Source organism: Babylonia areolata, chromosome 24 (assembly GCF_041734735.1).
Source record: "Babylonia areolata isolate BAREFJ2019XMU chromosome 24, ASM4173473v1, whole genome shotgun sequence".
NCBI lineage: Eukaryota > Metazoa > Mollusca > Gastropoda > Neogastropoda > Buccinidae > Babylonia > Babylonia areolata.
Window position 1 is genome coordinate 54399469 of NC_134899.1, and position 25744 is coordinate 54425212.

General features: G+C 43.1%; 1 protein-coding gene across 1 annotated transcript in view; it reads left to right on the forward strand.

Annotated features, from left to right (window-relative positions):
* Positions 1-25744, forward strand: part of LOC143298790 (leucine--tRNA ligase, cytoplasmic-like) — a 58792-nt gene that overhangs the window by 20162 nt on the left and 12886 nt on the right. The window contains exons 12-23 of the mRNA XM_076611752.1: positions 973-1191; positions 1571-1656; positions 3052-3200; positions 5531-5669; positions 7507-7722; positions 12004-12061; positions 13501-13564; positions 16098-16287; positions 18012-18102; positions 20664-20804; positions 22760-22918; positions 24330-24425. Coding sequence (XP_076467867.1) covers positions 973-1191; positions 1571-1656; positions 3052-3200; positions 5531-5669; positions 7507-7722; positions 12004-12061; positions 13501-13564; positions 16098-16287; positions 18012-18102; positions 20664-20804; positions 22760-22918; positions 24330-24425 — 1608 coding nt within the window. The remainder of the gene's footprint in view (positions 1-972; positions 1192-1570; positions 1657-3051; positions 3201-5530; positions 5670-7506; positions 7723-12003; positions 12062-13500; positions 13565-16097; positions 16288-18011; positions 18103-20663; positions 20805-22759; positions 22919-24329; positions 24426-25744) is intronic.

The window sequence follows — 25744 nt, forward strand, 5'->3', positions numbered from 1 at the left end:
CCTGTGCCAAGCCCTAAACACAGTGGATATGAATTCACTGCCTTCCTATGCCGAGCCCTAGACACAGTGGATATGAATTCACTGCCTTCCAATGCCGAGCCCTACACACAGTGGATATGAATTCACTGCCTTCCTATGCCGAGCCCTAGACACAGTGGATATGAATTGACTGCCTTCTTATGCTGAGCCCTAGACACAATGGATATAAATTCACTGCCTTCCTATGCCGAGCCTAAACACAGTGGATATGAATTCACTGCCTTCCTATGCCGAGCCTAAACACAGTGGACATGAATTCACTCCCCCCGGCAGACACGAAAGGATACAGGAATTTAACTCTTTCACCACATAGCTTCCATATGAAAAACTCTTCCAAGTGCCAGATATTTGAGATATGACTGTCTCAGCCACAGGCTTCGGTTCACACAGCACAGTGGACTTGTCCACTTCAAACTGGGTCAGGGGGCAAAGGTTAGTGTCATTGCTCCACAGGCAGAAAACTGGCCGCGGTTGTCAAGCTTTGTTACAGTGTGAAAAACTGTCCTTCAAACTTAGCCCCTCATTGTTGACTAAAGTCGCGACAGGTGCAATAGCCGAGTGGTTAAAGCTTTGGACTTTCAATCTTAGGGTCCCAGGTTTGAATCTCGGTAACGGCACCTGGTGGGTACAGGGTAGAGATTTTTCCGATCTCCCAGGTCAACATAACGCGGACTGGCTTGTGCCTGAACCCCCTTCATGTGTACAGGCAAGCAGAGGATCATGTACGCACGTTAAGATCCTGTAATCCATGTCAGGGTGCTGTGGGCTATGGGAACAAGAACATACCCAGCATGCACACAGTATGGTTGCCAACATGGCGGGGTAAAAACGGGTCGTACATGTAAAAGCCCAATCAAATATATATGTGCGTGACTGTGGAAGGCTTATGTTGCGGTAGTGAAAGAGTTCACCGTTTTTTGACCAAACTTCCAGGTGCCCATCATTGAAGTGCCAGACTTTGGCACCCTGTCGGCGGTGACGGCGTGCGAGCGGTACAAGGTGGCGAGTCAGAACGACCGTGACAAGCTGGAGGAGGCCAAGGGGGAGGTGTACAAGAAGGGGTTCTACGACGGCGTCATGATCGTCCAGGGCTACCAGGGCCAGAAGGTGCAGGACGTCAAGAAGGCCATTCAGAAACTGATGGTGGACAGGGTGAGGGAGCTTCCACTCACAGGATTTATGACTGATGATTGTAGTCAGGATCATAATCATAATTATTGTGATGAATGGCTTTTGTATTGTGCATTTCTCTAAATTTAGACCTAATGCGCTGGCAGTCGCCTAATTACACACGGCCACGCGTGAAAATGAGTTAACACACTCAACCGACAGTTTTTAAAAAATACAGCTTTGTGTTGATTACTTGATAAAGGTAAAGGTCAGATATCTACATAAAAAGTGCACATCCTTTTTTTGTAGTTCTTTTGTTGTTTGTTTTGTTTTTGTTTTTTGTGGGTTCTTTTTTATTTATTATTTTTTTTAATCAGGTGCATGTGGTTTGATTGTGGATTGTCTTGTGTGCTGTTTTCAGAAAGAAGCTGTCATCTACTATGAACCAGAGAACCAGGTGGTGTCTCGGTCGGCTGACGAGTGTGTTGTGGCTTTGTGTGACCAGTGGTGAGTGTCTGGGTCTGCACACACACACACACACACACACACACACACACACTGTCTCTCTCTCTCTCTTTCTCTCTCACCCACGCACACAAAACTGAGCCACACCAGTGTCTGCATGCCTGTCCACATGTGTGCAGGTTTTTAGACGACAGAGAGGTGTCATGGAAGAAGGTAGCACACACAAACACACACATCGTTCCCCCCCCCCCCCCCCCACACCTCACAAAACTACAAAACTAACACCAATCTCTGCGTGTTTGCCTGCATGTGTGTGCGTTTTTGGACTATGGAAAGGTGCCGTTCAGTAAGGAAACACACAAACACACACACACACACACACACACACATTCCCCCAAAACCTTCCCCCCCCCCCCCCACACACACACATTTCCCCCAAAACCACCCTTCCCCCCCACACACACTACATGCACACACAAAACTGATTTGTAGCAATTTCTGTATGCCTACATGTGTGCGTGTGTGTGTGTGTGTGTGTGTGTGGTGGTGGTGGTGGCGGCTTTTGGACAATGGAGAAAAGAAGAATACAAATACTCAGAATCACCCCCCAAGCCCCACCACCCACCTAAACACACACACATAGACCAGCACACAACACTCTCCCTACTTGTGTGTGTGTGTGTGTGTGCAGGTTTTTGGACAACGGGGAACACATACACAGATCCTTGCCCCCACCCCCCACTCACACACACACACACACATAGACCAGCACACAACACTCTTCCTACCTGTGTGTGTGTGTGCAGGTTTTTGGACGATGGGGATCACATACACTCCCACCCCCCCACTCACACACACACACAGACTGATACACAACACTGTCCCTACCTGTGTGTGTGTGTGTGTGTGCAGGTTTTTGGACGACGGGGAACACATACACTCCCACCCCCCCACTCACACACACACACAGACTGATACACAACACTGTCCCTACCTGTGTGTGTGTGTGTGTGTGTGTGCAGGTTTTTGGACGACGGGGAACACATACACTCCCCCCCCCCCCCCCACACACACACACACACATAGACTGATACACAACACTGTCCCTACCTGTGTGTGTGTGTGTGTGTGCAGGTTTTTGGACGATGGGGAACACATACACAGATCCTCCCTCCCACTCACACACACACACAGACCAGTATATAACACTCTCCCTACCTGTGTGGGTGTGTGTTGTGTGTGTGTGCGTGTGTTGTGTGTGTGTTGTGTTGTGTTGTGTGTGTGTTGTGTTTGTGTGTGTGTGTGTGTGTGTTGTGTGTGTGTGTGTGTTGTGTGTGTGTGTGTATGTTGTTGTGTGTGTGTGTGTGTGTGTGTGTGTTTTGTTGTGTGTGCGTGTTGTGTGTGTGTGTTGTGTTGTGTGTGTGTGTGTGTGTGCAGGTTTTTGGACTACGGGGAGGCGTCGTGGAGGAAGGAGGCTGACGAGTGTCTGGCCCAGATGAACACGTTCTCTGAGGACGTGCGTCACAACTTCCTGGCCACCCTGGACTGGCTGCACGAACACGCCCTGTCCAGGACCTATGGCCTGGGTATGTCATCGTTATCATCATCATCTTCATCATCGTCGTCGTCATCATCATCGTCATCATTGTCATCATCATCATCTTCATCATCATTGTCATCATCATCATCATTATCTTTGTTGTTGTTGTTATCATTATTATTATTATTATTATTCCGCTCTGGACTGGCTACCTGAACATGTCCTGTTCAGGACGTATGGCCTGGGTATGTCATCATTGTCATCATCATCTTCATCATCATCATTCATCATCATCATCATCATCATCATTCATCATCATCATCATCATCATCATCATCATCATCGTCATCATTGCCATCCTCATCATCATCATCATCATCATCATCATCATCATCATCATCTTTGCTGTTGTTATTATCATCATTATTCCACCCTGGACTGGCTGCACGAACATGCCCTGTCCAGGACGTATGGCCTGGGAATGTCATCGTCGTCATCATCGTCATCATCATCATCATTATTATTACATGTATATCATTATTCCACTCAGGACTGGCGACATGAACACACTCTGTTCAGGACGTATGGCCTGGTATGTCATCGTCATCGTCATCATCGTCATCATCATCATCATTATTACATGTATATGATTATTCCACTCAGGACTGGCGACATGAACACACTCTGTTCAGGACGTGTGGCCTGGTATGTCATCGTCATCATCATCATCGTCATCATCATCATCATCATCATTATTACATGTATATGATTATTCCACTCTGGACCAGCGACATGAACACACTCTGTTCAGAACCTACAGCCCTGGTCGGTCATCAGTATTAAGTTAGTGTCATTATCATTGTTGCTGTTACTGTTATTGTTTGTACTGGCTGCATGACCATGCTCAGTCCAGGACATACAGCCTGGATCAGACATCCATCTGGCGCTTTTTTTTTTTTTTTTGCTGCCCCGTCATCTGCACCATTCCAGTGGCATTACTCCCACGCCGCTCATTTAGATTCCCCCATACAGGGCCACACCCGGGTTCGTTCATCACAGTTCCAGCGTTGGCAGTCCGCAGGGAACCATCGATGTTAGGTCGCCAGTAGGTCACATACCAGAGGAGACCCTGCACTGCTGCTGAGTCACTTAGGTGGTGTTCAGTGGTTCCTGTTCTGATTTAACGTACTTAGGACACCACCTACTAAGCCCCCTACTAACGACAGTAATGGCTTAGTCGTGGAACCAGACTGAGTGAGCGTCCCTCCCAGAGTGGAGACCGCCACCATGTCCCTCAAACAACAGCCACCCATGAATCTGCCGACACCATCTGGCGCATATTTTACACCTTTTTTGCTTTCTTTTTGTTTTTTTTCATGACAAATAGATGCATTAATGCATTTTCATGTTAGAAAAGTAGAGAAAAAAAAAAAACGGCCATGCGCAGAAACATATACTGAAGCACGCACGAACGTTCATGATGTATGTATGCATACACGCCCACCGTCATTCATACAAGCCTTCAAACATAATTATGGACATTCTGAATGCATTCCAACATGCTTACAGATGTATGTATCAATAGACAAATATACACAGACACACAGAACAGAGACATGGAGAGACTGTGAGTATTTCTGAACTCCTTCAAAATTATGTCAGAAAAAAAGTGATAATGATAATGATAATCAGAAAAAAACCCACCAGATTATCACAATACAGAACATGCTTTTTGAGTATAATTTAATCTATAGTACTTTGCAATATGACACAGTAAAAAAAGAATATATATAGAAATTTTACACCCTTGATATTATTTTTCAATGGTTTCTCCAGTCAGTGGGAAATCATTTACAGTTTAGTCTTTTGTGAAGGACTGTGACTCTTCAAACTAGAAGGCAAAATTGCACTGGTTCTTAGTGCTGCAGCCTTGTGGGCTAGTTGGCCTTTGGGAACCATCCCAACACCGACTGTCCTAAAACCCTCTTGGCTGAGAGAGTGAGGATATAAGTTGGGCAAGACACTCTCCACTATAATGAAATTCTAGCACAGATTGTTGGAACAGCAGTTGCCTCCTCTGCTGTTCTGATGGTCATAGTCGGACACGACTGACTTTAATAAAAAAAAAAATTAAAAAAAGGAGAGAGGGGGAGAAGAGAGAGAGCGACTGTTGACGCTGGGACTGGTACAGGCCAGCACAGGGCGTGGCAGTGTATGGGGGACTCGGAATCAGCAGCGTGGGAGTAACGCCACTGAAATGGTTCAGATGGTAGGGGAGCATAAAAACACACACACACAAAAAATCCCCAACCACCCCAAAGACGTAGCCAGCGTGCTGTAACCATGAGTGTCGGTGTTGACCTGTTGACCCCACAGGTACCCGGTTGCCGTGGGACCCGCAGTACCTGATTGAGAGTCTGTCGGACTCCACCATCTACATGGCCTTCTACACTGTGGCCCATCTCCTGCAGGGGGGCGTGGTCGACGGCAGCCAGCCCGGGCCCGCCAGCATCAAGTATGTCCGCTTCTCTTCCTGGATGTGTGTGTGGGGGTGTGGGGGGGGTTGGTGTGTGTGTGTACATGCTTGTGTGCGAGCAAGCGTCTATCCATGTGGGTGGATAATGAATCAGTTGAGTCCTGAATGAGTTAGGACGTGTGTCCTAGGCTTTTTGATATTCAGATGAAGTTCTGTACGTGTGTGTGGATAATGAACCAGTCCTAGGCTTTTTGATATTCAGATGAAGTTCTGTACGTGTGTGTGGATAATGAACCAGTCCTAGGCTTTTTGATATTCAGGTGAAGTTCTGTACGTGTGTGTGGATAATGAACCAGTCCTTAGTCCTGAATGAGTAGACGGTACACAGAAGGAGCAGGCCAACAAACTGGTGTCATACAATGAAATCAAGACATTCATGAAGGCACAGCAAGGAATAAAGTGGCGCCTCCAGCACCCCAAATGTAACCCAGAAGACTGATACCATTTGCTGGAACGATGGGAGCAGGTCAAGATCTTCTGCCTGAGGACTGGACACATCTGCCTGCTCCACCACATGCACACAAAATTTGGCATTGGACAGAGTGGAGAGTGCCCTTGTGGTGAGGGACCAATGACAACTGACCACATCCTTCAAAACTGTAGGACGCATGCAGCATCCAGGAGGAAGTACTGGCCAACACCGACAGCAGTGGAAGCCAAACTGTACGGCACCCTGGAGGAGCTGCGACGGACGGCAGCCTTCATCGAGGACACCGGGCTGCTCATCTAATGGGAGGCGAACGAGGAAGAAGTCCTGAATGAGTTGGGATATGTGTCCTAGGCTTTCTGATATTCAGATGAAGTTCTGTACCTGTGTGTGTGTGTGTGGATAATGAACCAGTCCTAGGCTTTCTGATATTCAGATGAAGTTCTGTACCTGTGTGTGTGGATAATGAACCAGTCGTAAGCTTTTTGATAATCTGACGAAGTTCTGTACCTGTGTGTGTGTGTGGATAATGAACCAGTCCTAAGCTTTTTGATAATCTGACGAAGTTCTGTACCTGTGTGTGTGGATAATGAATCAGTCCTAAGCTTTTTGATGATCTGACGAAGTTCTATACCTGTGTGTGTGTGTGGATAATGAATCAGTCATAAGCTTTTTGATAATCTGACGAAGTTCTGTACCTGTGTGTGTGTGTGGATAATGAATCAGTCGTATGCTTTTTGATAATCTGACAAAGTTCTGTACCTGTGTGTGTGTGTGGATAATGAATCAGTCGTAAGCTTTTTGATAATCTGACAAAGTTCTGTACCTGTGTGTGTGGATAATGAATCAGTCATAAGCTTTTTGATAATCTGACAAAGTTCTGTACCTGTGTGTGTGGATAATGAACCAGTCGTAAGCTTTTTGATGATCTGACGAAGTTCTGTACCTGTGTGTGTGTGTGGATAATGAACCATTCGTAAGCTTTTTGATGATCTGACGAAGTTCTGTACCTGTGTGTGTGTGTGTGGATAATGAACCAGTCGTAAGCTTTTTGATGATCTGACGAAGTTCTGTACCTGTGTGTGTGTGTGGATAATGAACCAGTCCTAAGCTTTTTGATGATCTGACGAAGTTCTGTACCTGTGTGTGTGGATAATGAACCAGTCCTAAGCGTTTTGATGATCTGATGAAGTTCTGTACCTGTGTGTGTGGATAATGAATCAGTCCTAAGCTTTTTGATGATCTGACGAAGTTCTGTACCTGTGTGTGTGGATAATGAATCAGTCGTAAGCTTCCTGATATTCAGATAGAGTTCTGTACGTGCGTGCATGGATATTGAGCCAGTCTTTGAGCCCAGAGACCCTGACTGTGTGGTTTAACCTGGTGCAGGCCGGAGCAGATGACGCCGGAGGTGTGGGACTACGTGTTCGCCCAGACTGACAAGTTCCCCGCCAAGTGCTCCATCCCCAAGGCCACCCTGGACCGCCTGAGGGCAGAGTTCCGGTACTGGTACCCCGTGGACGTGCGCATGTCTGGGAAGGACCTGATCCAGAACCACCTGACCTACTTCATCTACTGCCACACTGCCATGTGGCCCAAAGATAGGTCAGGGCCCCTTTTTTTTTTCTCCTAAGAATGATAATGATAATGGATACTTGTTGGGTGCTTTCGTCCCTTAAAGAGAGCTCAAAGCACTTTACAGTAAACGTTAAACACACAACACACACGCAACAACAAAAGGAAGAAGAAAAAACAGTGATTTGACTCACAAAAGCATAAGACAGACTACGGCTATTACATTTCTTAATCACACACCCACACAATCACACACACACACATGCATGCATGCACACACTCATGCACGCGTGGAGTCTGCATGGGTTATTACTAAAGGTCACTGGAAAGGGGTTCAGCGTCTATGCATAGGCGTTTTCGAAAAAGATGTGTTTTCAGACCGGTTTTAAAAGATTGAAATGAGGGAGAGTGGCGAAGATCGTGAGGTGAACTGTTCCAGACAGACGGGGCTGAATGAGGAAAGGAAGAATCACCAAAGGACTGGGTTGTGACTCATTTTTCTAAGTGCTGTGCTCTACAGGCATGCACGGGGGAGGTAATTTATTGGGGGGAGGGGGGGTGCAATACCTAGCCGCATCTACTTTCGTTTTCTCCCCTTCAGCAGGGGTAGTTGTTTGCACAGGACAGGGAGTCAGACCCCTTCCGGAGTCTGCACCAGTGGGTGATGAGAAGTATGTTTGATAATGTGTAATTTTAGGGAACAAAAATTTCCTTTTAAAGATGCATTTTTGTTTTCTTTTAACAGCTATCATTGATGGTATAAACACACATAAATCGATATATGCCAAGGTACATGGATACATAAATATACCTACATGGATACTTGGATTAACAACAAACAAAACAAATAGATTAGAAACTGTGTACATTTTTGAAGTAGAGACACAAACAACAGCTCCTGAGTACATCACGGACAGGATTTGATCTCCAAACATCGTAATAAACTGACAAAGCACACACAAGTAAAAATGAAAAAAATTGATTTTAAATGTTTTATAAAAAAAAAGCACACACACACACACACACACACACACACACACACACACACACACACACCAACACAAACACCTAGACACCCATGGAAGTAGATTTTTACAGGTGTGTTTTGAAGCCAGGTTTGATATGAGATTCTGTTTCAGCATGTTGGTCAAGCAATTTTAGGGTTGTGTGTTCGTCTTGTGTTTGTGTGTGTGGAAGCGTGTGTGCATGCATATGTGTGTGTGTGTGTGTGTGTTTGGGGGATGTGTTTGTTTGTAAAACAAAACAAAAACAAAACAAAACAAAAAAGAAAGAAAAAAGGAAATAGTCATTTGTATTTTGCCTTTGAGCGGAATGTGTATGAAGATAAAGAATACACTTTTGTTGTGTTTGTGTGCAACGTGATGTTCCTGGTTGACCCCTTGGTTTTATTTCGTTTCATTTTTCCCTCAAGGTCTGACTGAGTGTGTTGGGTTATGCTGAACGTCAGGCGTCTGCTTAGCAGATGTGGTGTAGGGTATATATAAGTGGAGTGATGGCCTAGAGGTAACGCGTCCGCCTAGGAAGCGAGAGAATCTGAGCGCGCTGGTTCGAATCACGGCTCAGCCGCCGATATTTTCTCCCCCTCCACTAGACCTGGAGTGGTGGTCTGGACGCTAGTCATTCAGATGAGACGATAAACCGAGGTCCCGTGTGCAGCATGCACTTAGTGCATGTAAAAGAACCCATGGCAACAAAAGGGTTGTTCCTGGCAAAATTATGTAGAAAAATCCACTTGGATAGGAAAAACAAATAAAACTGCACGCAGGAAAAAATACAAAAAAATGGGTGGCGCTGTAGTGTAGCGACGCGCTCTCCCTGGGGAGAGCAGCCCGAATTTCACACAGGGAAATCTGTTGTGATAAAAAGAAATACAAATACAAAATATATATGGATTTGTCTGAACGCAGTGACACCTCTTTGAGTGACTGGACTTGAACTGAACCTTGATCGCCGAGCTGTGGTGAGACGAGACTGGTGCGGCATCAGATTGAAGTGCAGTAAAGACACATTGTGTTCCCTTAAGTGGTCTGGTTCGTTTTGCTTTACAAACACAATGCATTTGGCAAGGGGAGGACATCCTCGTGAATTATGGTGACTGACATCGTGACCTGTATTCAGTGTTACCTCAGTGAAGTGACAGCCCTTCACTGACAAGCGTACCGATCAAGAGGGAGTCGGGGGGGGGGGGGGGGGGGGGGGGGGTTAAGTCTGCTGACATAGGCACTGTGACTTGACCTGAGCTTTGTCACTGTCAGAGTAAGTCACTGACATAGGCACTGTGACTTTACCAACACTTTGTCACTGTCAGAGTAAGTCACTGACATAGGCACTGTGACTTTACCAACACTTTGTCACTGTCAGAGTAAGTCACTGACATAGGCACTGTGACTTTACCAACACTTTGTCACTGTCAGAGTAAGTCTGCTGACATAGGCACTGTGACTTTACCAACACTTTGTCACTGTCAGAGTAAGTCTGCTGACATAGGCACTGTGACTTTACCTGAGCTTTGTCACTGTCAGAGTAAGTCTGCTGACATAGGCACTGTGACTTTACCAACACTTTGTCACTGTCAGAGTAAGTCACTGACATAGGCACTGTGACTTTACCAATACTTTGTCACTGTCAGAGTAAGTCTGCTGACATAGGAACTGTGACTTTACCAATACTTTGTCACTGTCAGAGTAAGTCTGCTGACATAGGCACTGTGACTTTACCAAAGTTTTGTCACTGTCAGGGTATGTCACTGACATAGGCACTGTGACTTTACCAAAGCTTTGTCACTGTCAGAGTAAGTCTGCTGACATAGGCACTGTGACTTTACCTGAGCTTTGTCACTGTCAGAGTAAGTCTGCTGACATAGGCACTGTGACTTTACCTGAGCTTTGTCACTGTCAGAGTAAGTCTGCTGACATAGGCACTGTGACTTTACCTGAGCTTTGTCACTGTCAGAGTAAATCTGCTGACATAGGCACTGTGACTTTACCAACGCTTTGTCACTGTCAGAGTAAGTCACTGACATAGGCACTGTGACTTTACCAAAGCTTTGTCACTGTCAGAGTAAGTCTGCTGACATAGGCACTGTGACTTTACCAACACTTTGTCACTGTCAGAGTAAGTCACTGACATAGGCACTGTGACTTTACCTGAGCTTTGTCACTGTCAGAGTAAGTCTGCTGACATAGGCACTGTGACTTTACCTGAGCTTTGTCACTGTCAGAGTAAGTCACTGACATAGGCACTGTGACTTTACCAAAGCTTTGTCACTGTCAGGGTAAATCTGCTGACATAGGCACTGTGACTTTACCAACACTTTGTCACTGTCAGAGTAAGTCACTGACATAGGCACTGTGACTTTACCTGAGCTTTGTCACTGTCAGAGTAAGTCTGCTGACATAGGCACTGTGACTTTACCTGAGCTTTGTCACTGTCAGAGTAAGTCACTGACATAGGCACTGTGACTTTACCTGAGCTTTGTCACTGTCAGAGTAAGTCTGCTGACATAGGCACTGTGACTTTACCTAAGCTTTGTCACTGTCAGGGTAAGTCACTGACATAGGCACTGTGACTTTACCTGAGCTTTGTCACTGTCAGAGTAAGTCTGCTGACATAGGCACTGTGACTTTACCTGAGCTTTGTCACTGTCAGAGTAAGTCTGCTGACATAGGCACTGTGACTTTACCTGAGCTTTGTCACTGTCAGAGTAAGTCACTGACATAGGCACTGTGACTTTACCTGAGCTTTGTCACTGTCAGAGTAAGTCACTGACATAGGCACTGTGACTTTACCTGAGCTTTGTCACTGTCAGAGTAAGTCTGCTGACATAGGCACTGTGACTTTACCTGAGCTTTGTCACTGTCAGAGTAAGTCACTGACATAGGCACTGTGACTTTACCTGAGCTTTGTCACTGTCAGAGTAAGTCTGCTGATATAGGCACTGTGACTTTACCAACACTTTGTCACTGTCAGAGTAAGTCACTGACATAGGTACTGTGACTTTACCTGAGCTTTGTCACTGTCAGAGTAAGTCACTGACATAGGCACTGTGACTTTACCTGAGCTTTGTCACTGTCAGAGTAAGTCAGGCTGACATAGGCACTGTGACTTTACCTGAGCTTTGTCACTGTCAGAGTAAGTCACTGACATAGGCACTGTGACTTTACCAAAGCTTTGTCACTGTCAGAGTAAGTCTGCTGACATAGGCACTGTGACTTTACCAAAGCTTTGTCACTGTCAGGGTAAGTCTGCTGATATAGGCACTGTGACTTTACCTGAGCTTTGTCAATGCAGGTCGATGTGGCCCAAGGGTGTCAGAGCTAATGGACACATCCTGCTGAATTCCGAGAAGGTACGTCTCTGCATGTGTCACCATGGTGACTGTCTCTGCATAACCGAACACTTTGCACCCAGTCGGTACAGCTGCACTGCAGTTTCTGTGGACGAGTCGCATAACAGCTGAGGGCACTGTCAGCCATACTTCATACACTAAAATGCACACGACGTCATCAAAAACACGCTCAGTCCCATGATTGGTTTTTTTGGTTTTTTTTGGTGTGTTTCTGTGTTTGTTTTATTTGACACTGCTGCACTTTAGTTGTGATTCAGTGTGAATCGGTAATTGTTATTGTATCCTTCACACCCATCCTGTACTGAGTATACAAGGGTTAATTTGATGTGCTGTAAGAAATAGCCTGTATATCCTGTACTGAGTGTACAAGGGTTAATTTGATGTACTGTAAGAAATAGCCTGTATATCCTGTACAGAGTGTACAAGGGTTAATTTGATGTACTGTAAGAAATAGCCTGTATATCCTGTACAGAGTGTACAAGGGTTAATTTGATGTGCTGTAAGAAATAGCCTGTATATCCTGTACTGAGTATACAAAGGTTAATTTGATGTACCGTAAGAAAAAACCTTTTCTTCACTACATATGTCACACAAGTGAAATTGATGTGCAGTACGAAATTGCCCTCCCTTTCCTTACAATAAGTGAATAAGAATTTGCCTTTTCATCCTTTACAGTAGGAATTTATCTGTCTTTCTTTACAATAAATAATCATCTTAAAATGAATTTGATGTACGATAAGAAATTGCCTTTTCTTTCCTCCGGATGTCACAGAAGTTGTTTTTTTTTGGGTTGGTTTGGTTTTTTTGTCCTTTTCAGTTTCATACATCTTTTTTTCTTTTTCTTTTTTTTCTGAAGTGAACTCTGTTCAGTGGTGGGCACACATTTCAACAAATGATACATTCAAGATGTTCATGTACATGGTGAAGCCAAATGTGTAAAGGAACTTTTTTTTTTTTTTTTTTTTTTTAATGTCAAACATCATTTATACAGAAGATAATCACAAAACCAATTTTATGTTAAAAAAGAAAGAAAAAACCCCCAGAAGAAAGAAATGAAAAGAGACCGTTTGGTTTGCATTCAGAATACTTTCAGGTTCAGCATCGCCCCTTCCTTTTCTTTCCCTCTTCTTTTTTATTCTGTTCAATTTTATTTGTATATCCATTTATTGATTGATTGATTTCATGTGTTTGTACATTCATTCATTCATTCATGTGTGTGTGTGTGTGTGTGTGTGTGTATGTATGTAATATATGTATGTTTGTATGTATGTATGTCTGTTGTATGTATGTATGGTTGTATGACTGTATGTAAGTATGTGCATATTGTATGTATGTATCGTTTCACATTGTATGTATGTATGTATTTGTTTGTTTATTTACTTTCATGTCACAAAAGAGAGATGATGCGAAATAAGAAATAATGTTTCCTTTCCGTCCAGATGTCCAAGTCGACGGGCAACTTCCTCACCCTGTCGGAGGCCATTGACAAGTACTCTGCTGACGGTCAGTTTGGTGTGACCTGCGTGCTGTGTTTCTGAACCTTTTTTGGGGGGTGTGGGGGGGTGGGTACCTTTTGTCCTTCGCGTTATATTTCCTCTAGAAACATCGTCATCATCAACAGTTCCGTTTTACATACTTGGCACGCTCTCTCTGTAGCAAAATGGCGTGGTGTGACAAATCAGGTTATTGCATTGCATTGTGATGACAGCTTGCATGGGTATTTCTTTTTTTCCTAGTGTTAAAGAAGGGTAAAAAATAGAGCAGAAAGGAAGTGTGGAGTGTAGTGTGTGTGTGTGTGTGTGTGTGTGTGTGTGTGTGTGTGTGTGTGTGTGTGTGTGTGTGTGTGTGTGTGTATGATTAACAAAAAAAAACTAGAAAAGCAGTCATACTTTTTTCTTATGTGTGTGTGTGTGTTAAAATGTCAGCTTGTTGGAGGTTAAAAAAAAAAAAAATGCCGGAGGTTTTTTATGCTAGGGTGGGGCTATTTCTGCCCTTCACCTTGGTATGAATCAGTTACTGGAACTCTGTGAATCAGACCAAAGTCTGAGAGAGTCCGCAGATGAGGTTTTGAGGTGAACTGAAGCACTTAATAAGTCGCTTTCAATTACTTCACTCGTGTCTTTGTTTGACAGCTGGCAACAGATATATATATATATATATACTTTTATACTGCTGAGAAGATCCTTTTCTCTGCTCGATTGAGGGCCAGTGTGTGATGGTATGGAAAAACATTATTTGTGCTTTTCACGTAGAGAGGGTGTAACAGTAATGTGTGTGTGTGTGGTGTACAACAGTAACATGTCTGTACCACAGTAACACATCATGGTGTGTACCACAGTGACACATTATGCTGTGTACCACAGTAACACATCATGCTGTGTACCACAATAACACATCATGCTGTGTACCACAGTAACACGTCAGTGCTGTGTACCACAGTAATACGTCAGTGCTGTGTACCACAATAACACATCATGCTGTGTACCACAATAACACATCATGCTGTGTACCACAGTAACACATCATGCTGTGTACCACAATAACACATCATGCTGTGTACCACAGTAACACGTCAGTGCTGTGTACCACAATAACACATCATGCTGTGTACCACAGTAACACGTCAGTGCTGTGTACCACAATAACACATCATGCTGTGTACCACAATAACACATCATGCTGTATACCACAGTAACACGTCTGTACGACAGTAACACATTATGCTGTGTACCACAATAACACATCATGCTGTGTACCACAATAACACATTATGCTGTGTACCACAATAACACATCATGCTGTGTACCACAGTAACACGTCTGTACGACAGTAACACATTATGCTGTGTACCACAATAACACATCATGCTGTGTACCACAATAACACATCATGCTGTGTACCACAATAACACATCATACTGTGTACCACAGTAACACATCAGTGCTGTGTACCACAATGACACATCATGCTGTGTATGACAGTAACACATCAGTGCTGTGTATGACAGTAACACATCAGTACTGTGTACCACAATAACACATGCTGTGTACCACAATAACACATCATGCTGTGTACCACAATAAGACATCATGCTGTGTACCACAATAACACATCATGCTGTGTACCACAATAAGACATCATGCTGTGTACCACAATAACACATCAGTGCTGTGTACCACAATAACACATCAGTGCTGTGTACCACAATAACACATCATGCTGTGTACCACAATAACACATCATACTGTGTAGTGTACCACAATAACACATCATGCTGTGTACCACAATAACACATCATGCTGTGTACCACAATAACACATCAGTGCTGTGTACCACAATAACACATCAGTGCTGTGTACCACAATAACACATCATGCTGTGTATCACAATAACACATCAGTGCTGTGTACCACAATAACACATCATGCTGTGTACCACAATAACACATCATGCTGTATACCACAATGACACATCTCTGTGGTGTACCACAATAACACATCATACTGTGTACCACAATAACACATCATGCTGTGTACCACAATAACACATCATGCTGTGTACCACAATGACACATCATGCTGTGTACCACAATGACACATGTCTGTGGTGCACCACAGTAACACATCATGCTGTGCACCACAATAACACATCATGCTGTGTACCACAATAACACATCATACTGTGTACCACAATAACACATCATGCTGTGTACCACAATAACACATCATGCTGTGTACCACAATAACACATCATACTGTGTACCACAATAACACATCATGCTGTGTACCACAATAACACATCATACTGTGTACCACAATAACACATCATGCTGTGTACCACAATAACACATCATACTGTGTACCACAATAACACATCATACTGTGTACCACAGTAACACGTCTGTACCACAGTAACACATCATGCTGTGTACCACAGTAACACATCATGCTGTGTACCACAATAACACATCATACTGTGTACCACAGTAACACGTCATGCTGTGTACCACAATAACACATCATGCTGTGTACCACAGGGATGCGTTTCTCCCTGGCTGACGCGGGGGACACGGTGGAGGACGCGAACTTTGTGGAGAAGATGGCTGACGCGGGGCTGCTGCGTCTGTACACGCTGCTGGAGTGGGTGAAGGAGATGGCCGCTCAGCTGCCTACGCTCAGGGCGGGGCCCCCGCAGTCCTTCACCTTCAACGACCGCGTCTTCCTCAGGTCAGGGCCTGGAGCGAGTGGGGTGGGCTGTGCTGTGCTTGCGTTGTGTTTGTTTTGTGCTGTGCTGTGCTGTGCTGTGCTGTGCTGTGCTGTGCTGTGCTGTGCTGTGCTGTGCTGGGTTGGGTTGAGTTGGGTTACGAGGGCACCTTCCTCAGGTCAGAGCTTAGAGTGATTGGGTTGTGTTGGGTTGGGTTAAGATAAGAATAACTTTATTATCTCCAACTGGAGAAATTTGGTCAGGTGCATTATCACAACATAGACAAGTAAACAACATGGGGACCATAACTGTAAAAGTCAACAACAGCTTTTACGAATATTACGAAGATACAAATGTAAAAAATATCACATACATCGTTTCATACATACATCCACACACTGCAGGTAATAACTAGTATTCTTAATGTAAAAACAGAAAGAATTAAGAAACATTATTTGAATATAATTATAAACATAGCCTACTATACTGCACATTGATTATAATAGACAGATAAGATAAGAATAAAGATGAATTGCGGAAAACCACAACCAGATAATCAGCACACACCCGCACCCCTCCCCACCCCCCCCACCCCACACACGTGGATTACTTTGTTATGTTGTGGTGTGTGTCGTGTTGTGTTGCATTGTGGTGTACTTTACTGTTCTGTACTGTACTGTATTGTACTGTACTGTATTAATGTTTTGTCTTGTCTTGTACTTTTTTGTCACAAAAGATTTCTGTGTGAGAAATTAGATTTGTTCTCCCCAAGCAGAATGCTTCGCAACAGTGCAGTGCTACCCATTTTTTGTTTTGTTGTTTTCTTCTGTCTGCAAGTGTGTATGTTTACCTTTCAAAGTGGAATTTTTCTGCAGAATCGTGCCAGAGACAACCCTTTTGTTGCTGTGGGTTCTTTTACATACGTTTTGTGCATGCTACACACAGGACTTCAGTTTATCATCTCATCTGAATGACTAGTATCCAGAGACCACCACTAAAAATCAAGTGGAGGGGAAGAAGATGCTGGTGAGTATGAGGTTGGAACCTGGACGCTCAGATTCTGTCACTTCCTAGGTGGATGCGTTACCACTTCGCCACCACTGCACGTAGTATTCAGTTGAAGTGAAGTTTGATTACCTGTTTTTCCTCAGGTCAGCTCTTAGAGTGATCATGCTAGGTTGAAGTTGAACCACTTATATTTCCTCAGGTGAGCTCTTAGAATGATCATGCTAGGTTGAAGTTGAACCACTTATATTTCCTCAGGTTTGCTCTTAGAGTGATCATGCTAGGTTGAAGTTGAACCACTTATATTTCCTCAGGTCAGCTCTTAGAGTGATCATGCTAGGTTGAAGTTGAACCACTTATATTTCCTCAGGTTTGCTCTTAGAGTGACAGTGCTTGCTTTGAGTGAAGTTTAATGACCTACTTTTACGTAAGTCAGATGTCAGAGTGTAGAGTGATAATACTTGCTTGAAGTTTAACGACCTATTGGCTAAAAGCCCTTCAAGTTCAAATTGTTCAAGGCTGGAGTTTTGGTTCAGTGAAGGTCGTGTTGAACGAAAACAGCCAGCAATGTTGATAACAGTGGTACTTTACCGCAACATGTCAGTCAGACATAAAGCATGCAAGAAAATATGCATGCACGTATGCACATGCATGCATGCGCACGCACACACACACACATGTAAGCAAAGCCAACATGACTGGTGGCAGTGATGAAGGGACAGGGGGTGTTGTGGCGTTGCAGCGAGATCAACCAGGCCATTACGGAGACCCAGAACCACTACGACAACTTCATGTTCAAGGAGGCCCTCCGGACTGGAGTGTTCGAGTTCCAGGTAAGGACGCTCGCCTGTGTCAGGTGAACGTATGTGTGTGTGCAGAGGGCGGGCGGGCGTGTGTACGTGTGTGCATGTGTGTGTGTGTGTGGCTAAGGTGTGTGAGGTTGAGGATTCTTTCACACGTTTCTGTTTCTTCTCATGCATTCATTCCATTCCTTACAATACTGGATTTATATAGGGGTTTGAGCATGCTTTGGCTTGAGTTATGCTACATAGCACTGTATGGAAATAAATCATTATATGATGATGATATTATGATAGTAATGATAATAATGAAATGATGATGATGATGATTATTATTGTCATTGTTTTTCTTGTTGTTGTTAGTATCATTATTGTTATTATTATTGTTATTGTAATAATTATTTGGGTTGTTTTGTAAGGGGAAGCGTGACAAGTAATATGAAGTGAGGAGTGGTTCTTTTTCTTACTCTTATATTATGTCATATATCATATCATATCATATCATATCATAGCATTCATATCATAGCATTCATATCATTAGAATTATTGGGTTTGGTTTGCAGGGGAAGCGTGACAAATGCAGAGAGGTGGAGAGTTCTTATTATTATCATTCATATTATTATTATTATTGTTATTAGAATTATGTCGTTTGGTTCGTTCCTTCTTTAGTTTAGCGTCTTTTCACTATTAGTGATATTAGACGATTAAAAAAAATATAAAATTAAAATAAAAATTAGCTTTAACAGTAACAATTCAATAATGATGATAATAACTAAAACCATTAACATGATTATGAAGTACATTAAAGGAATGTAGAAATAGGGCTATGAACCTTTGAAAGTTCTACTAAATGAACCTCGTTTGAAATAACTGCCCCAAAATCATCTGCAGAATAGTTACTCTCTGTGAAATACTTGGGCAAGAAGATACGTAACTGCTGACATTGAAACAAACTGTGATGCAAGACGAACTGCTTACCACAAACGCATATAACATTTTTACTATATTTTGTCTTCAGCGCGTCAAGTTTTATATGGAAGAAAGTAGAGGTATTAATCTTGTATAGCAAGCTGAAGAATTCGGTATTTTTTCTTTAATAATACGTTCGGGGAATAATGGCTCTTTTGTTTTGAAGACTCTGTCTTCCATCGTTTATGAAATCGACCCCATGCTGTTTTTTCTAACATAGTGTATGCTTCTTTCACAGAAAGTCAGACAAGTATTTTTGTCGATTTTTCTGAATCTTGTGCTCCTCTTTTAGCTGCTTTATCAGCAGTTTCATTGCCATAAATGCCCACATGAGAAGGCACCCAACAGAAACTGACATCAGTACCTTTAATCCTCAAACAATGTACCAAATGATTTGCCTCAATAACTAAGTCAGGTCTTGTTTCAAGGCTAAATGATTCTAGAGCATAAAGTACTGATTTGGAATTAACAAAGAATGCTATTTTCAAGAAAACTATTTGATGGCTCACCAAGTAGCTCAATGCTTGTATAATAGCAACAAGTTCAGCCGTAAAAATGGAAAGATTCTTTCCAATAAAGTAAGATTTTTCAACTTTAAAAGCGGGAATAGTAAAAGCCACGCCAGCGTTTTTGTCACCAAGAACGGATCCATCTGTAAATATATGGAGATGATTCTGGTATTTTTCTGCTATGTGTATTCTGGCAGTACTCGTCGTGATATTGATGTTTTCTTCCTTTTTTGTTTCAGAATAGTTGATATCAAAATCTGCTTTCAACATTTCCCAAAAAGGAATAGGAGTATAAGATGGTTTTATAGCTAACTCATTCATGTTAACACCAGATTCTATTAACAGATTTGAAACGTAAGTTTTCAGGGTAAGCGTGACAAGTACCGCGAGGTGGAGAGTGAGGGCATGCAGTGTGACCTGGTGTTGATGGTGATGATGATGACGATGATGGTGACGATGATGATGATGGTGATGGTGACAATGATGATGATGGTGATGATAATGATGGTGACGATGATGGTGACGATAATAATAATGATGGTGATGATGATGATGGTGACGATGATGGTGATGATGATAATAATAATGATGGTGTCGATGATGATGATGATGGTGACGATGATGATGTTGTTAATGATGATGATGATGTTGTTAATGATGATGATGATTACGATGATGATGATAATGATGGTGACGATGATGGTGATGATGATGACAGTGATGATGATGACGATGGTGATGGTGATGATGTTGACAATGATGATGGTGCTGATGATGATGATAATGATGATGGTGATGATGATGATGATGATTGGTGTTTGGTTTCCAGGGTAAGCGTGACAAGTACCGCGAGGTGGAGAGTGAGGGCATGCACCGTGACCTGGTGTTGATGGTGATGATGATGATGATGATGACAACGATGATGATGGTGTTGATGACGACGATGATAATGATGATTGGTGTTTGGTTTCCAGGGTAAGCGTGACAAGTACCGCGAGGTGGAGAGTGAGGGCATGCACCGTGACCTGGTGTTGATGGTGATGATGATGATGATGACAACGATGATGATGGTGTTGATGACGACGATGATAATGATGATTGGTGTTTGGTTTCCAGGGTAAGCGTGACAAGTACCGCGAGGTGGAGAGTGAGGGCATGCACCGTGACCTGGTGTTGAGGTTCATTGAGGTGCAGGCCCTGCTGATGGCTCCCATCTGTCCCCACATGGCTGAACACATCTGGGGGGAGCTCAGCAAGGTTACCCTAGTCTTCTGCTTCTGCTGCTTCTTCTTTGTCTGTGTCATCATCGTCCTCTTTGTTTTTCTTCTTCTTCTTCTTCTTCTTCTTCTTATTGTTATTCTTCTTTTCTTCTTCTTCGTCTTGTTGTTCTTCTTCTCCTTGTTCTTCTCTTTCTTGTTCTTCTCCTCCTTGTTCTTCTTGTTCTTCTTCTTGTTCTTCTCTTTCTTCTTCTTCGTCTTGTTGTTCTTCTTCTCCTTGTTCTTCTCTTTCTTGTTCTTCTCTTTCTTGTTCTTGTTCTTCTTCTCCTTGTTCTTCTCTTGTTCCTGTTCTTCTCTTTCTTGTTCTTCTCTTTCTTGTTCTTGTTCTTCTTGTTCTTCTCTTTCTTGTTCTTGTTCTTCTCTTTCTTGTTCTTGTTTTTCTTGTTCTTCTTCTCCTTGTTCTTCTCTTGTTCCTGTTCTTCTCTTTCTTGTTCTTCTCTTTCTTGTTCTTGTTCTTCTTGTTCTTGTTCTTCTCTTGTTCTTGTTCTTCTCTTTCTTGTTCTTCTTCTTCTTGTTCTTGTTCTTCTCTTTCTTGTTCTTGTTCTTCTCTTTCTTGTTCTTCTTGTTCTTGTTCTTCTCTTTCTTGTTCTTGTTCTTCTCTTTCTTGTTCTTCTTCTTGTTCTTGTTCTTCTCTTTCTTCTTCTTGTTCTTTTTCTTCTTCTTGTTCTTCTCTTTCTTCTTCTCCTTGTTCTTCTCTTTCTTGTTCTCCTCCTTGTTCTTCTTCTTCTTCTTCTCCTTCTGTTTCTTGTTCTTCTTCTTCTGCTTCTACGTCTTCTTCTTTGTCGTCGTTTCTCCTTATTGTCAGTTTCTTCCTCTTCTGCTTCTTCATCATCTTGTTGTTGTTGTTTGTCTTCCTCTGCTTTGTCTATTACTTCTTCTTCTTTTCTTCTTCATCAGCTTCATCATCTTCTTAATTTTCTTCTTTTCATCTCCTTCTTCTTCCTCTTCATGCTTGGTATGTTCTTGTGTCAGTAATTGACTGAATGCTGACATGGACAGGATCTTTAACGTGCATATTTTTCTGACTGAATGCTGACATGGACAGGATCTTTAACGTGCATATTTCTGACTGAATGCTGACATGGACAGGATCTTTAACGTGCATATTTTTCTGACTGAATGCTGACATGGACAGGATCTTTAACGTGCATATTTCTGACTGAATGACGACATGGACAGGATGTTTAATGTGTATATTTCTGACTGAATGCTGACATGGACAGGATCTTTAACGTGCATATTTCTGACTGAATGCTGACATGGACAGGATCTTTGACGTGCATATTTCTGACTGAACGCTGACATGGACAGGATCTTTGACGTGCATATTTCTGACTGAATGCTGACATGGACAGGATGTTTAATGTGCATATTTCTGACTGAATGCTGACATGGACAGGATCTTTGACGTGCATATTTCTGACTGAACGCTGACATGGACAGGATCTTTAACGTGCATATTTCTGACTGAATGCTGACATGGACAGGATCTTTGACGTGCATATTTCTGACTGAATGCTGACATGGGAAGGATCTTTAACGTGCATATTTCATCTTCTGCATGCGTGTACGCACGGAGGGCTGTATTCAGTCATTGTTTTTTTTGTGATAGTTTGTGGTTTCTAGATGTGGTGAAGCTGTGTTGAATGTCATTATAACGCCCTTTGAGGCATACCTAATTCTTTTGTTTGAAGCAGATAGAGGGTCTTGAGGCCTTGATTTTGCTGTTTTCTAGTTTTTATCCTAGAAAAAAAATGTCATGTACTGACAGTATTGACGTTTTGGTCGTCTCTTTGTGTAGTGTGTGTGTGCATGCACATGTGTGTGTGTGCATTTATGTGTGCGTTTGTATATATGTGTGTTTATATGTGTGTATTTTTATGTGTGTGTGTGTGCATGTATGTGTGAAACTACTGCCACTTTTCCTGTCTCCAGATGCGGACCGGTAAAGCAGGGGAGAGCATCATGCGTGCCTCGTGGCCAGTGGCGGGCCCTGTGGACGAGGTGTTAGTTCGCTCCTCAGAGTACCTCATGGACGCGGCCCACGAGTTCCGTCTTCGCTTGAAGACCGTCCTGAACCCCGGCAAAAACAAGGTTGGTTTTGATGATAATGTGACTCGCAAAAGGCTTCACTTTGGTACCAGACACTGTTCTCCATTCTCGCAAAACAGAAAATATACCAGGACAGAAATACTTACTTTCTTACTGCCTGTTGGTAGCAGATATAGATCTGCATTCTCGCCAAACACTTAGAAAATATACCAGGACAGAAATATGTACTTTCTTACTGCCAGTTAGTAGCAGATATAGATCTGCATTCTCGCCAAACACTTAGAAAATATACCAGGACAGAAATATGTACTTTCTTACTGCCAGTTAGTAGCAGATATAGATCTGCATTCTCGCAAAACACTTAGAAAATATACCAGGACAGAAATACGTATGTACTTACTGCCTGTTGGTAGCAAATATAGATCTGCATTCTCGCCAAACACTTAGAAAATATACCAGGACAGAAATATGTACGTACTTACTGCCTGTTGGTAGCAGATATAGATCTGCATTCTCGCCAAACACTTAGAAAATATACCAGGACAGAAATACGTACGTACTTACTGCCTGTTGGTAGCAGATATAGATCTGCATTCTCGCCAAACACTTAGAAAATATACCAGGACAGAAATACATATGTACTTACTGCCTGTCATACTGTTCAGCATGTAGGGCAGCGATGAAGAACCACCGTTCTTGTCTGTGTGGGGCCAGTCTCTGTGATTTTGTGACAGCTTGCAGTGTGAAGCGTGTGGGAACATGCAGTGTGAAGTGTGTGGGAAAATGTGTGTGATAACATGCAGTGTGAAGTGTGTGGGAAAATGTGTGTGATAACATGCAGTGTGAAGTGTGTGGGAAAATGTGTGTGATAACATGCAGTGTGAAGTGTGTGGGAACATGTGTGTGATAACATGCAGTGTGAAGTGTGTGGGAAAATGTGTGTGATAACATGCAGTGTGAAGCGTGTGGGAACATGCAGTGTGAAGTGTGTGGGAAAATGTGTGTGATAACATGCAGTGTGAAGCGATGTTAGTTTTCTGTGATTTTGTGACAACCTGCAGTGTGCTGGTGTTAGTATACTGTGATTTTGTGACAATATGCAGTGTGCTGGTGTTAGTATACTTTGATTTTGTGACAACCTGCAGTGTGCTGGTGTTAGTATACTGTGATTTTGTGGCATTACAGTAAACAGTCATGCACATAAAATTTTACATACATGTATGAGTGTATAACTGTGCGTGCTGGAAACATTATTCAATGACACAGGAAACGAATGATGAGCGCCCAGTGGCAGCCGTCATTCAGCTCTTCCCAGGTAGGCAGCCTGTTGTGCAAATGACCCTGTGTTTATAAAGCGCGTAGAGCTTAGTCTCTGACCGAGGATGGGTGCTATGTAAGTGTCTGTATCATCATCAGTGTGTGATGTCGGCGTGACGTTGGTGTTGTCTGACAGAAAGCGACACCACCCACCCACGGCACCATCTGGGTGGCCAGGACCTACCCACCGTGGCAGAACACCGTGCTGACCACCCTGAAACAGCTGCACACAGTAAGGACACCCCCACCCCCATCCCCACCCTCTTCCTCCTCTCTTCCAGCCTCCCTTGTTGGGGATGGCAGAATCTGTCAGTGTTAACTCTCTCCGGACGAAGGAATGCTCACGCATTCCTACACAAAACGTATTCGGATTCGGACGAAGGAATGGAATAGCATTCTCCGAAAGTAAAATTCCATCATGCGCTGTACACGTGATTTTGTGATTAGCCAAGCAGAGTGCACTATTCTGGGTCACTCCACAATCGAACAGTATGATTGGTCAGCCTGGGATGTGTGGCCTGTCTCGCACACACGCTGACAAAGTCACTGACCGGTCGTCTGCTCGCGTGCCAGCCTGTTAGCAAAGCGGGCTCTTCTCAGAATGTTGTGAAGCGAACAAGGCAGTGATGGCAATGTTTTAGGGTTGCCGAAGTACTTGAAATGCTACAAACTGAAAGGTCGGACATTGAAGAGGTGGATGATGGCGAAGAAGAAAGCGAATTTAATGCAGAAAGCGAGCAAGGGTATGGTGATTCAGGGTGAAAAATTGGCAGTATTTTCTACATATGGCAAAACTGTAAAAATAAGATGAGAAATTTGATTTTTTTTTTATATGTAATAGCTCAACACGTAATAAACCAGTTCTGAAAGTTTCATTTTCTTACACAGTATTTTGCATTTTTTGTAGTTTTTTTTCCAAACCCTTACAAATGGGCCGTCTGTGGGGAAAAGCAAGGGAGAAAACTTGTCGTCCCGAGTGAGTTAATGGGTTCCCTGTCTCTTGGAAAATCTGTGCTGGAAATGTCCTCTTTTTTATTTATTTTTTTATTTTTTTGATTGCTCTGTTTTGTTTCTGGCTTGTCTTTGTGTTGTGTTGACGTTTCTTATTCTCTGTGTTGACGTTTCTTATTCTCTGTGTTGACGTTCCTTATTCTCTGTGTTGACGTTCCTTATTCTCTGTGTTGATGGTTCCTTCACCCTTTTTTTATTTTAATTACACATACTTAACCGTGACCCACTAGTGCAGACTCCGGCAGGGGTCTGACATTCCTGTCCTGTGCAAACTACTATCCGCCTGTGTGGAGAAAACGAAAGTAGCTACGGCCGCTAACCTCCCGGAAGTAGGTAACCTCCCCTTTGCCCCCATGACTAGCGCCCTCTTTTTCCGGCAGCCATTATGACTGCTGTTCCTGTGCTCTTCATACAGCTAATTTTTTTTCATATTTTTTGTCTGTCTGTCGATTCTCTGGCGTTCTTGTTTTTTGTCAAATTATGTCTTCAGCCAGGTCAGATAATTATATGGTTCGATTGGGAGATCCAACCCTTTATTTT